Below are 12,936 nucleotides of genomic sequence, written 5' to 3' on the forward strand. Positions count from 1 at the left end.
TTGAAGAGCAGTGTCGTGGGGTCACCAGGAGAGTGGATGGCCCAAGTGGGGACAGCAGCCACAGCCATCGAGAGGTTCAGCACATGACTTTATATTGTTTATTTAGAACACGTAAACACTGCTTTGGTTGTGAACAGGAGCATTGACAGGGAATGAGGAGACTAGTAGCCACCTCAGGAGAGTAAGTTCATCCAGGTGTTTATCCCAGGTGACCTCAAAAAAAAAGCAGGGGCAGATTTCATCTCTGTGTGTACCAATTTGTCTGACCTTCTAAATGCACATAATACTATTTGCCATTTACCCATCTTGGAAAGTTAACAGAGGGAATCGATTAGTCCGTATGAGAGCCATTTTGTTCTTCAGAGTCTAGAAATCAAGATTTTTTATTTTCAGTGTAAGAGGTTTTCTTCCCTAGTTAAATAGGTTAATGAATAAATCTGTTGAAACAAAGACCTTTGCTATAGTTCAGTTCCCTGTAGGTCTTTTTACAGTCCATTAGCTGACTTTAGAGACGACGGGTTCCCTGAAGCTTGAACACACCCATATTGGGACTCCTCAAAATCATTGGCAGATTGGAGTTCTTGTTGGCTTGAATGTAACTGTGCAACATCTGTCAGTCATGCCTTGCAGTCGGGGTCTTATGCTAATTGAATTATCCTTTAGGAACCAGTTTGTTTTTAATTTTTCTTTCAGAGCCACACTTTCTTCATGCCATAGAATACGGAAACTATGTCTATTTCTTCTTTCGAGAAATTGCTGTCGAACATAATAATTTAGGCAAGGCAAGTGTATGCATTTGGCTTGAATCGTGGACTTGTACTGCATGAAATTGAGACCACTGTGATAGAGTTAAGGATGCTCCCTTGGCATGTTTTCCAGCTCTCAATTCAGTGTACATAGGGCCAACTGCAGAGAGGTGGGTTGCTTGTCATGAGAATAATTGCTGGAAAACATCCGAACAATAACCTGAGTGGGAACACCAGCCTTGAGTTTTGAGAAGATTTCCTTTTTTTTCCTGCAGCCACAGAGAGTGTTCTACAGGTACCCTTGAGCTATGGATGCTTTTTTTTTTACTCTTTAGAAAATCATTCATAGTCTCTTCTTTCTCAGTGTCAAAAGGCAGAATAGAAAGTAGGGACCCCATTCAATTTTTAGTGTTTCAGTGAAGGCCCATGTGATTTTAAAGTATTGCAACCCCTTCTATGCCAGGTTGAAAGACGACACGTTTCATTAACAATACAGGAAGCAGAGTTGGAGACCAAGTGCTGGAATGGTTTTCATTCAGCAAGGCAGATAGACAGCTCACTCCTTGGGGAGGATGTTTAGCAAAACAGTGGCTCTTTTTTTTTTCCATAGGTGAATCCAGTTTACCTTCTTACTGGACAGACCCCTAGAGAGAAGACTGCTAGATTCTTTTGAACCAGATGTATCTTTAGCATTTTTGTCCCTCCCTTAAATAGCATCATTTTGTTTCCATTCCTTTCCATGCTCACAACCCCATCGCTTTGCTTCTGTCTGTTGGGCAGGCTGTGTATTCCCGCGTGGCCCGCATCTGTAAAAACGACATGGGTGGCTCCCAGCGGGTCCTGGAGAAACACTGGACTTCATTTCTGAAGGCTCGGCTGAACTGTTCTGTCCCTGGAGATTCGTTTTTCTACTTTGATGTTCTGCAGTCTATTACAGACATAATACAAATCAATGGCATCCCCACTGTGGTCGGGGTGTTTACCACACAGCTCAACAGGTGAGCGCAGGACCCCGGCACTGCACAGATGTTCTGTACATGCCTGTCAGAACCAAGACAGGCTCCGTGTCGCCAGCCTCTTCCTGATGGTTTTCTTCCTTTTCAGCATCCCTGGTTCCGCTGTCTGTGCATTTAGCATGGATGACATTGAAAAAGTATTCAAAGGACGGTTTAAGGAACAGAAAACTCCAGATTCTGTTTGGACAGCAGTTCCCGAAGACAAAGTCCCAAAGCCAAGGTAAATAAAAAAGTCGAAAAGGGTTTTGTCTTGAACAAAACCCTCCAGTCACTGGAAGAAGCCCTCCTCAGGGAGCAGCTTGGCCAACCTCCCACACCAGGAAGGGGTTTGTCTCTCTGCAGCATCTCAGACGGAGCCAGCAGACATAGCCTTGTGACCTGCAAGCTCATGAGTGTGAATGGAGAGCCCGTTGAGTTCAGGGGCATAGCATTGCTCCTTTAGTTTCACTCACTCTCCTTCCTCCCTTGACCTCTTCTCTGAGAATATGCACTTATTCCTTAGATACAGTACATGGTGTGGCAGGGGCAGCCAAGAGCATAAAAGAACGCTGTTTTCCTTTCAGACCTGGCTGTTGTGCAAAACACGGCCTCGCTGAAGCTTATAAAACCTCCATCGATTTCCCGGATGAAACCCTGTCATTCATCAAATCTCATCCTCTGATGGACTCTGCTGTTCCACCCATTGCCGATGAGCCCTGGTTCACAAAGACTCGGGTCAGGTGAGATCGTATGGGAAACACTCCTTCCTATCCAACGTTTTCTCTGCCCGTTGGCCTCCCCTTCTGATCTGTGCTGCCGCCTCTCGTAGGTACAGACTGACAGCCATCGCAGTGGACCATTCTGCCGGACCCTACCAGAACTACACAGTCATCTTTGTTGGCTCTGAAGCTGGCGTGGTACTTAAAGTTCTGGCAAAGACCAGTCCTTTCTCTTTGAACGACAGCGTGTTACTCGAAGAGATTGAAGCCTACAACCATGCAAAGTAGGTGTATGTTACGAGAATGCCCTTCAGTACTGCTCAAAAATTTCCGGCGTGTATTTCATCTAGTCGTGTCCTTTTGGCCCTCTAAATTAGCCGTGGTTTGGCATAATAGTGTTTTGTGTTTTTTTCTCATTGAAATAAATCTTGGGTTTGTTTTTTTCCCGAGCCTACTAGGGCAAGGAGGGTGAACGGTTGATGAGTTTAAAAATCATTCAGCCCTTGTTTTTCACCTGTAGACTATGAGAACATTTTAACAGCACCTCTCTTATCTTGCAGATATATTCCAAGATGCTACATGCAGCAGACAGTTGTGAGCTTGCATACACACACACACACACACACACAAATATACACGCACATACATACACAGAATGTAATACTAGTTAAGCATTTCCTTCCTATCATTAATATGTAAGAGAATATTTAGACCATTTTTAAAAAAACAAGAAATAAAAGAGAGAAATGGAGCAAAGGGGACTAAGGAGAGAACCAGAACCATCTAACACAGGAAAATTTAAATGCATTAAAACACGATCCTTTTTATTTCTATAGTCAAATGTGGCCTTCACAAATGCAATTCATTTCTATCATCATAACAGGAAAGCAATCTTTAAAAACCCTTTGTCCAGCCTGAAATTTAACCAACCGTGCAGAGAAGTAGAAGATGAATCACGTAATTATTATTTCCCAAACTATGTACTTGCCTGGTTTGTTACCAAGAATATTCCTTATGATTTCCCAGCTCTCAGTAATTGCTAAACCAAACCACACTTGACTGACTAAACATATGGCTTCAAAATGTATCCCACAAAATAGGTGCAGTGCTGAGAATGAGGAAGACAAAAAGGTCATCTCATTACAGTTGGATAAAGATCACCACGCTTTATATGTGGCATTCTCTAGCTGCGTTGTCCGCATCCCCCTCAGTCGCTGTGAGCGTTATGGATCATGTAAAAAGTAAGCTCGTGTTTCTTTACTTACCCCGGGTCTTGCAGCATCAAAACCTTTGATGATGAGAAAATCCGAGTTACATTCTGTTTGGTGTTATACAGGTCTTGTATTGCATCTCGTGACCCGTATTGTGGCTGGTTAAGCCAGGGATCCTGTGGTAGAGTGACCCCAGGGATGCTGTAAGTACACTTTCTCACGTGAGCTAGGATGAACTATCCTCTCCAGGGTCTCTAAAGCTAGAAATTGTGGAAAACTTCCAATTACACTACTTTTTCTTTCTTGCTTGCTTTCTTGCTTTCTTGCTTTCTTTTTGTTTTTTTGTTATGGAAGAAACAGGAAAATGAAAACCAGGAGATGTGAGAAGGAAGGGTATGATAATACTTAAGGGAAATGGTAGACCTAATAATACTTAAGGGAAATGGATGGAGAGAAAAAACCAATTCTATTCTGTTCTCTTAAACATTCTAGTTCACTAGTTTTTAACAGAAATAGCCATTTTAGCAAGTTATGTTAAAATGTTTAATTTTTTTTTTCTCTCTGCACATTCTTACTAATCAGTCTGTGTTCTTGGTTCTGCTCTGGTTGTCACTTGTGTTCCTATGAAGGCTGTTAACCGAAGACTTCTTTGCTTTCCATAACCACAGTGCTGAAGGATATGAGCAAGACACAGAATTCGGCAACACAGCTCATCTAGGGGACTGCCATGGTAAGACAGAATCTTCCATTCCCACCTGGAGCTTCTTTTTGACCACCTTTGCACGTGGACATTATTTTACAATCAGTCTTTTTAATGACTCAGGACACATACCACCTAGCATTTTAACTTAAACTTCGCAAAAGCTGAGCTGTTTGATCATGGGGATACATTAGAAAAGAGGCTTACTTTTTTTTCCTTCACCATTTACAATTTTGTAGGAAATCTAGAGAGAGATAGTCTAACCAGTAGGTTAATCTTTTTAATTTATAGTCTTTTTTTTTTTACTTTTTTAGTTAATTGGAATTCATGAATTTTTGCTTTCTTTTGGTTACTTTTCACTGATTACTTGTTCCTTTAATTCTTTTAGAAATTTTGCCTACTTCAACTACACCAGATTACAAAATATTTGGCGGTCCAACATCTGGTTAGTTTTTTTTAATTTTTTTGAATTAACAACCTTTTCTTTCCTTCAGTTCAGCATTTTCAGCCCCTTCTCCCCTCCTTTTGCGCAGTTTGGCAGCCCTTCATTTTTCCGCTTTGACTCATAATCCCACTGATGGTACCAAAAGACTTTTCTTACTGAGCACTTCACCCTTGTATAGCATGTTAACACTTCATCATTGACCAAGCCACATCCTTTAAGAAAATTCAAATGGGCTAACATAGACTGCATTCCAGCTGCACGCACGCCCACCCAAGCTTTCTTCTTTCTCACCTCTTTGCATTGTGAATGTTTCTTCTGGTCATCTGTATTTAATGGATGGCGGAATTTCATTATTTTTCCCCATCTCTCCTCACCTTTCCTATGACCTAGTAAACAAATACACATTTCCCATAAATGTGTATTTAAAAGTTTTAGAGATCTTTGAATGGTTTGCGCTCATCCTGCGAATCTTTGAATGTTGTGGTCTCGGTCGTGTGAAAAAGGCTTCAGTGGAATGAAGCTGATTTTTGATGTATTAAGATGTTCAGTGGGCTCTCCAAGCCTCTCTGTACCTGTTTTGGAACCTTCTTCTGTAATCGTTGCACCAGTCAGAATTGCAGTCTCTGAGGTTTTAGCCTAAAAGCGTAGGCTTACATTTTGAGGGAAAATCTATTTGGAGGAAATCAGTACTAGACATGCTAAAAGGTTAAGTTACTCCCGGTCCTATTGCTGCTTCTAAAACTCACCAGCAATTCCTTTCCTCAGGGGGAGAAAAAGATGGCAGACCTTATGTATCAGAATATCCTCGTTCAGTTTGTAAATGCCATTGCCTTTGCATTAGGTTCTGCTAACTCTTTGGAAGAAACTCCCCAGCAGTTTTGGAGAGTACAGGCAAAGTCTGTCCCTCCTTCGGTGTTTTACTGTCGGGGGCAGAGCCTCAGTGTAGTGAATAATCTACATATGGACAGGAGGCCACTAGTAACAACCTCTTAGGCAGAGCTGGTTTATCACATCCAAAATCAAGTCTCTTCATAGACTTAACCAGATTATTTTCCGACAAAATTCCATCATAGCTTCTTCCCCAATAAAGACTATAGATTTTCTAACCATCTGTGAAAGTGCTTTTTAGGATGCATAAAAAGAAATGAAATGATGTCTCACAAGAGAAGGAAGAAACAGCAACTAATCTGCCCTGGGAATTATATTACCTTTTTCATGAGTGTCATTAGTAACCACAGGGGCTTTCCTAAGAGCCTTTCGAGTATCTTTAATTTTGAAATCTGCTTAATATGTCTTTACTGTTAATTTTCAGTTTCATTCACTCCCTTGAAAGGAAAGAATTTGATGTAGCTTCCTCAGGCGTGTTTTTACAAAATCCTAGAGCAAACGTTCTCATGAAATTTACTCAAACTTTATTTAGAAATGCAACAGACCAATCAAAAAAATCTTGACATTATCCATATTAATAAAATCTGTTTGCCACCACAGACATGGAGGTATCTTCATCTTCTGTTACCACAATGGCAAGTATCCCAGAAATCACACCTAAAGTGATTGATACCTGGAGACCTAAACTGACAAGCTCTCGGAAATTTGTAGTTCAAGATGATCCAAACACTTCTGATTTTACTGATCCTTTATCGGGTATCCCAAAGGGTAAGGCCTCAGCAGGGACCTCATCTCTAACTGCATGGAAACCTGATCCTTAATATCACTGAGGAGTATGTGGTTCTCCAGAGGTGAGCCTCACTGGAGCTTCTGCGGTTGTACCTCCACCGCCCCTAGCCACAGTCTCTCTGGCTTTCTGTGGTTATATCTGAGTGCATTCCTTAAAAGATAAAAGAGGTGGAAAGCTGTTGGAGAAAAGGCTGCTGAAGCAGCCACTCAGACAATCTAATCTGTGTTGATTTCTGTCTGAAGAAGCAGAGAGCGTGCTGGATTTCAGGAAATTTCAAGGGTCACCGCAGCAAAAAACAAAACTCATTAATTGCAAATATCCTGATAGCAGATGTTTTGTCTAGGAACCTTTCCCAGCCTCTTGTTTAGCTTCCATTCAAAATGCAATCTGAAAAGGATATGTGAGATGCTAAGTTGCTTGAATGCCACAAGCAATAAAACATAACAGAATGCTTGTCCATAACTATCATTTTCAGCCCGTAATAGGAGCAGTTATAAAATAGCTGCCTGTTGAGTTAGCTTATTAGATATATTACTCTAGGAAAAAAAATCTATTCTTTAGTGCTTACTAAACTATGGTATCAGGTTTCCAATCAGTTTTTATGGCAGCGCATTGTCATTTATGATTTATATCGGTTGATTTTCATTTTATATGTTTTCGTTGTAAACAATTTTATAATCATTCTTCATTCTTCTTTCTGCTTTGCTTTCTTTAGTAATACCATTTTTTTCTCTTTTTCTTTCTTGGTCTTTCACAGTGCCACTGAATTCCATAACATTAATTAAACATTAATTAAAAACAACTAATGTTCAAAGGCCTTAGCACTAACTTAAAGCAACAGAATCTTCAAAATCACTCTGACTTACCTTACTCTGGGATAGCTGTGTTTATAGCATGTAACAGACTTGAATACCTCTTAAACTAACATTTTTTAATTAATTGTTAGATGTCTGTGGTTGCATTAAAAGATTAAGTTTAATTTCAATAATTATGAACTAATTTGCTCTTCTTTTTCTAGGTCTAATTTAAATATTTTCAAATATCTTCGGATAATTTGACAATTTTCTTAACTAATACGTAGTATGTTTCCTTAGACTGTCTGGATTTCTTACATAGTCGGTCATTCAAGAGTGCTTCACCCCAAGACGGAATGAAAAAAAAATTCAAGCAAACATGAAAGTCTCTTTTTATAGCTAATAGTGATCAAGCAGATATTTTTGGTTTGTGAACAAATTATGTGTTCTTATTTAAGTTAGTATAATTTTATTGGGATATTATTTTAGCATAATATATATTTATGCTAATTGTTACAGTTTCCTATATCCTAACAGCTGCCTTTTAATCCTGACTTAAGAGAAAATTATGCCACAAAACATATAATGAGTTTAAGGTTAGCTATTTAGAAACTATGCACTTCTAACTATTTTTTAGATCAAACTCTTAAACTTTCTAATATATAACAACCACTTATGAGGGATTGGAGGAAAAGAACAGAAGAATACAGATCAGTGGGAGATTAGAGTTATCCTGGCATTTGCAGCATTCCTGTATGTCTCTGGGGATCCTAGTTTGATTAAAGACAAAATATACAAGGAATTTTGGAGTCTACTTGACCCTCCAAGCTAAGCATACGAACCATGTGAAGGTCGTGTTGGCTCGCTGAAAGCCATTTGCTGTTTATTATTATTTTTAAAAAGCACCTCATTCACATGTCCCATATGTCTATTGCAGGTGTCCGATGGGAAGTGCAGTCTGGAGAGTCCAACCAGATGGTCCACATGAATGTCCTCATCACCTGTGTCTTTGCTGCTTTTGTTTTGGGGGCATTCATTGCAGGTGTGGCAGTATACTGCTATCGAGACATGTTTGTTCGGAAAAACAGAAAGATCCATAAAGATGCAGAGTCCGCCCAGTCGTGCACAGACTCCAGTGGAAGTTTTGCCAAACTGAATGGTCTCTTTGACAGCCCTGTCAAGGAATACCAACAGAATATCGATTCTCCTAAACTGTATAGTAACCTGCTGACCAGTCGGAAAGAGCTCCCACCCAATGGAGATACTAAATCCATGGTAATGGACCATCGAGGGCAACCTCCAGAGCTGGCTGCTCTTCCCACTCCTGAGTCTACACCCGTGCTTCACCAGAAGACCCTGCAGGCCATGAAGAGCCACTCAGAAAAGGCCCATGGCCATGGGGCTTCAAGGAAAGAAACCCCTCAGTTTTTTCCCTCTAGTCCGCCGCCTCATTCCCCATTAAGTCATGGACATATCCCCAGCGCCATTGTTCTTCCAAATGCTACCCATGACTACAACACGTCTTTCTCAAACTCCAACGCTCACAAAGCTGAAAAGAAGCTTCAAAACATTGATCACCCTCTTACAAAGTCATCCAGTAAGAGAGATCACCGGCGTTCTGTCGATTCCAGAAATACCCTCAATGACCTCCTGAAGCATCTGAATGACCCAAATAGTAACCCCAAAGCCATCATGGGAGACATCCAAATGGCACACCAGAACTTAATGCTGGATCCCGTGGGATCGATGTCTGAGGTCCCACCTAAAGTCCCTAACCGGGAGGCATCGCTGTACTCCCCTCCTTCAACTCTCCCCAGAAATAGCCCAACCAAGCGAGTGGATGTCCCCACCACTCCTGGAGTCCCAATGACTTCTCTGGAAAGACAAAGGGGTTATCACAAAAATTCCTCCCAGAGGCACTCTATATCTGCTATGCCTAAAAACTTAAACTCACCAAATGGCGTTTTGTTATCCAGACAGCCTAGTATGAACCGTGGAGGATATATGCCCACCCCCACTGGGGCGAAGGTGGACTATATTCAGGGGACACCAGTGAGTGTTCATCTGCAGCCTTCCCTCTCCAGACAGAGCAGCTACACCAGTAATGGCACTCTTCCTAGGACGGGACTAAAGAGGACGCCGTCCTTAAAACCTGACGTGCCACCAAAGCCTTCCTTTGTTCCTCAAACCCCATCTGTCAGACCACTGAACAAATACACATACTAGGCCTCAAGTGTGCTATTCCCATGTGGCTTTATCCTGTCCATGTTTTTGAGAGGATGATGTTGTAACGGTACCTTAAAACAAGAGACTTGCTTGTATTTTAAGAGAACCAAGTGGCCAAAGAAACTCTTTCTAACTTTGGCAACATCAGAACTTGCCACATGTAGCTACTGCAGCAAGGCTTCTGTGTACTTGCCTGAAAACAAAGGAAGGTGCTGGTCATTCCATTTCTTTTGTTTGAAGCTAAAGAGATGTGTAGCTCCCAGGGGCTACCTTACCAGTATAAAGAGCTGATAACAGTACTCAGAAGAATCTGTGAACAAATACTTGAAAATGGGTTCAATGTTGACTGCCATTATGTGTGGTCTTCCCATTAAATGTGAACGTTTTAATATGTATGCATTCACCTTGCCTCTTGCACAAATGTCAAAAAAAGATGGTAATGTCTCAAAGAAATGAACTTGTAGATTACCACGCAGTTTGCTAAAAATTCAATCTTTGACCCAAGCTGTAGCATTTTTTTTTTCATGTGTGGCATTTTTTTCATGCCACCAACAAACTTGTTGCGTGTGTGTGTGTGTGTGTTTGTGTGTGTGTGTGTGTGTGCTGTACCCACTAGGATTTGTTTAGGTGCCCATTGCATCTTTTTGTGCTATGGAGTTGTTTACATTGAGCATGACTGAACGAGAGACAATACTACTTCCCACAGGAGTCCATTGGGTTCAGCTTTGAAAGAGGAATAGAATCGAGGCTCCTTTGACCATCAAAATGATGAACTTTACTTATGTGGTACCCAATGCCAGAATGTAAGAGTTGCAAGTGATTTTGTGCTGCTATTCATTAAAACTTCTATTCCAGTCTTGCCAGCTTAAGGAGATCAAGATATTAAGAGGTATCCTTGATTTATTTTCCAGTATTCAGTAGTAAAATTTTCCTGTCCACTGTGAATCAAAGCCTGAGTCACTCTATTTAACCTTAGACACATTAATAAGGTTTTATTTTTATTGTGTTTGGTTTTTTCCCGCATAGTAAAATTTCTCCTCCTTTAACTCCTCCTACCCCCCAAGGTAAAAAACAAAAAACAAACAAACAAAAAATAGAAGACGAAAGAAAGACATATGAAAGGAATTGTAATTGGCTTAACAGAAACAGTCTGTGAAGACTAACAGTGGTGCAATCATGTTGTCTGTGTTGTGTTATGTGAGAATTTTCTCCTAAGTCATGCAGGTAATGACAATATACTGTAAATACCACATGTGAGTTTACCTGAATCTGTGCATTTTGTGCCTTATTCATGAGAATGATAGAAGTACTAAAATCTGTCAAGTGTTTTCAGTATAGCACATTATTTACTGAGTGCCAGTTGTAAATGTTTTTCAACCAGCACCTGAAAAAGACTCTTCAAAAAATCACAGAAACAATCTAGAACAATTAATTGTTAACATAATCCAACCTCAGAGCAGCATTACATTCTTTGCCATGATAAACATTCCACTCCTGCTTTCCTAAGGATGAAACAGTGATAATGTGAACTCAAATGAGGTTTCCTGGGTAATGTGACACCTGCAGAAACTATAGAGCGTCATTTATACGTAGTTTGGCAGAAACCACTTACAGTTGATGATGCGCAACCCTGCTGACTGTTTCAGTTAATATGCTGCAGACCACACAGTTGTTTAGTGAACCAAATCTAGAAAGTACCAAGGCAGAGGAATGCTCCTGCTGTAGTCAGGCAAATGAGTTCAACTGGATTTCTTTTGACAATACTGTTGGTACCTATTACTTTGGGGAGGACAGGTTGCAGAAGACCAGATCATTTTTATACAGAATGTGAAATACTGATACAGCTATTCTTTTTTTTTAAAGAACATTGTTTTATAAAGAACATGATTTCCAGTGATCTCTGGAGGCGCTAAAGCTAAAATTTCTGTTCTTGAAACACTTCAGCTTTGCAACTAAAATATTACAGATTAATAATAAATTAAACCAACCAATGATAAACACTACTCAGTCCACCAACAACAAACGTGTTTGAATTCACCTTACCAATATTAATCCCAGCGTGTGTAAAACGAAACAGTAACTCTATGTGACCCCAGATAACATTTTGTAACATTGTACTTCCTTGTAGTTTGTAATGTGAGTTCAATCAGTATTTATGTTGAAATTTCTAACATGAAATCTAGTCTCTATCCTGTTAATTTAATTTTTAAATGCTTTATCCATTTGTGCAAAGGTAAACGCAGATTGTATCTTTTTTAATGGTACGGCATAAAAAGTAACCCTCAAGTGAAGTGGCTCTATACTGTTTTATAGAGTACTTTAACATGTATAGATATCTTGTAAACTTGTATTGTGGATGTGTAAATAATACGTACTTTGGGTTTTTAACACCGCATGTAAAGTCAAAATAAAATATACAAATCATTATATCTTGCCTCTTGATATTGAAGAGGTTTACAACATATTAAATTTTTTAAATATTTTCAAGTCAATCAACACTGGTAAGAGTTGCTTTTAAAATCTGCCAAAATATTCTTGGAACAGTTGCTCTCCAGTCATGGTTGCACTACCATTCTCTCCTTGGAAGGCTGGTACTGAAGGTCAGAGCCCCTGAGAAAAATGAGAAACTGCTCAGAAAACCAGCTGAACTGTACTGCATCAACAGTCAGACGCTTTAGGCAAACAGAGGTGGTTCACATTATCCATAGATCTATCTAGTTCCACAGACATTTTTAAAATTCATGATTTGTTTTCCTGCATGAAATATTTCACATAATTTCAGTTCAAAATTATAACTGGCAAACAGGGTTCCCGTGAACATTTCTTGCAATTTGGTATAAGGAGTTTCTCAGTTCCCTTGTTTTAAACAAATAGAATAAATTAGGAGCTATCTAAATATCTAAATATTGAAATGGAAGGTAACAACATGATTCTACAGCTCTTTCTTAGCACCTAATGAGTTGGTGGCTGCTGTCATTGCTTCTCATGGATATTGACAGTGGCAAGCCACTTCTGAGAAAGACAACAGGGGTGCTTGTAGGAATCCCTGCCCTTTTGGTTCTAGCTGCTACTCCTGGCCAAAGCCCATCTGCAGCTCCCGTGTGGTCATGTTTTCTCAAGGACCTTCAGCAGCATCTTTGCTGAACAGCAGAATGGCCATATTCCTGTCTCAAGTATTACTCTCCCTGATAGTGTCATCTAATTAGGGGTGCTGCATTTCAGTATAATTTAGTGGTATCAGAAGTCCTCGTTTATTCCTATCATGGCATGCAATACTCCAGAGACATGAGGAAAAATTTGCAGGAATCCTTTTGTGAGAGAGAAAGACCAGTGGATGACCTATTTGCCCCATTTCACAGCTCCCAGTACCACAGGTTGTGCCACCAGCCAGAGAGCCTGACCTCGGCCTTCCAAATGACCCC

At 40.2% G+C, this 12,936-nt stretch overlaps 1 protein-coding gene across 7 annotated transcripts in view; it reads left to right on the forward strand.

Moving 5' to 3' along the window:
* SEMA6D (sema domain, transmembrane domain (TM), and cytoplasmic domain, (semaphorin) 6D) overlaps positions 1–11,943 on the forward strand; it is a 585,322-nt gene extending 573,379 nt beyond the window's left edge. For 2 of the 7 annotated variants that reach the window (XM_011967274.1, XM_011967273.1), the window contains 11 exons: positions 694–782; positions 1,527–1,744; positions 1,851–1,982; positions 2,326–2,481; positions 2,571–2,744; positions 3,561–3,701; positions 3,797–3,874; positions 4,340–4,401; positions 4,760–4,816; positions 6,305–6,472; positions 8,226–11,943. In XM_011967274.1, coding sequence (XP_011822664.1) covers positions 694–782; positions 1,527–1,744; positions 1,851–1,982; positions 2,326–2,481; positions 2,571–2,744; positions 3,561–3,701; positions 3,797–3,874; positions 4,340–4,401; positions 4,760–4,816; positions 6,305–6,472; positions 8,226–9,514 — 2,564 coding nt within the window. In that variant the 3' untranslated portion in view covers positions 9,515–11,943. Of the gene's footprint in view, positions 1–693; positions 783–1,526; positions 1,745–1,850; positions 1,983–2,325; positions 2,482–2,570; positions 2,745–3,560; positions 3,702–3,796; positions 3,875–4,300; positions 4,402–4,759; positions 4,817–6,304; positions 6,473–8,225 lie in introns of all 7 variants that reach the window. The other 5 variants (XM_011967277.1, XM_011967278.1, XM_011967276.1 and 2 more) reach the window with 4 other exon arrangements.
* The last annotated feature ends 993 nt before the right edge of the window (positions 11,944–12,936 follow it).

Source organism: Mandrillus leucophaeus, unplaced genomic scaffold (assembly GCF_000951045.1).
Source record: "Mandrillus leucophaeus isolate KB7577 unplaced genomic scaffold, Mleu.le_1.0 Scaffold798, whole genome shotgun sequence".
In the NCBI taxonomy this organism is placed as follows: domain Eukaryota; kingdom Metazoa; phylum Chordata; class Mammalia; order Primates; family Cercopithecidae; genus Mandrillus; species Mandrillus leucophaeus.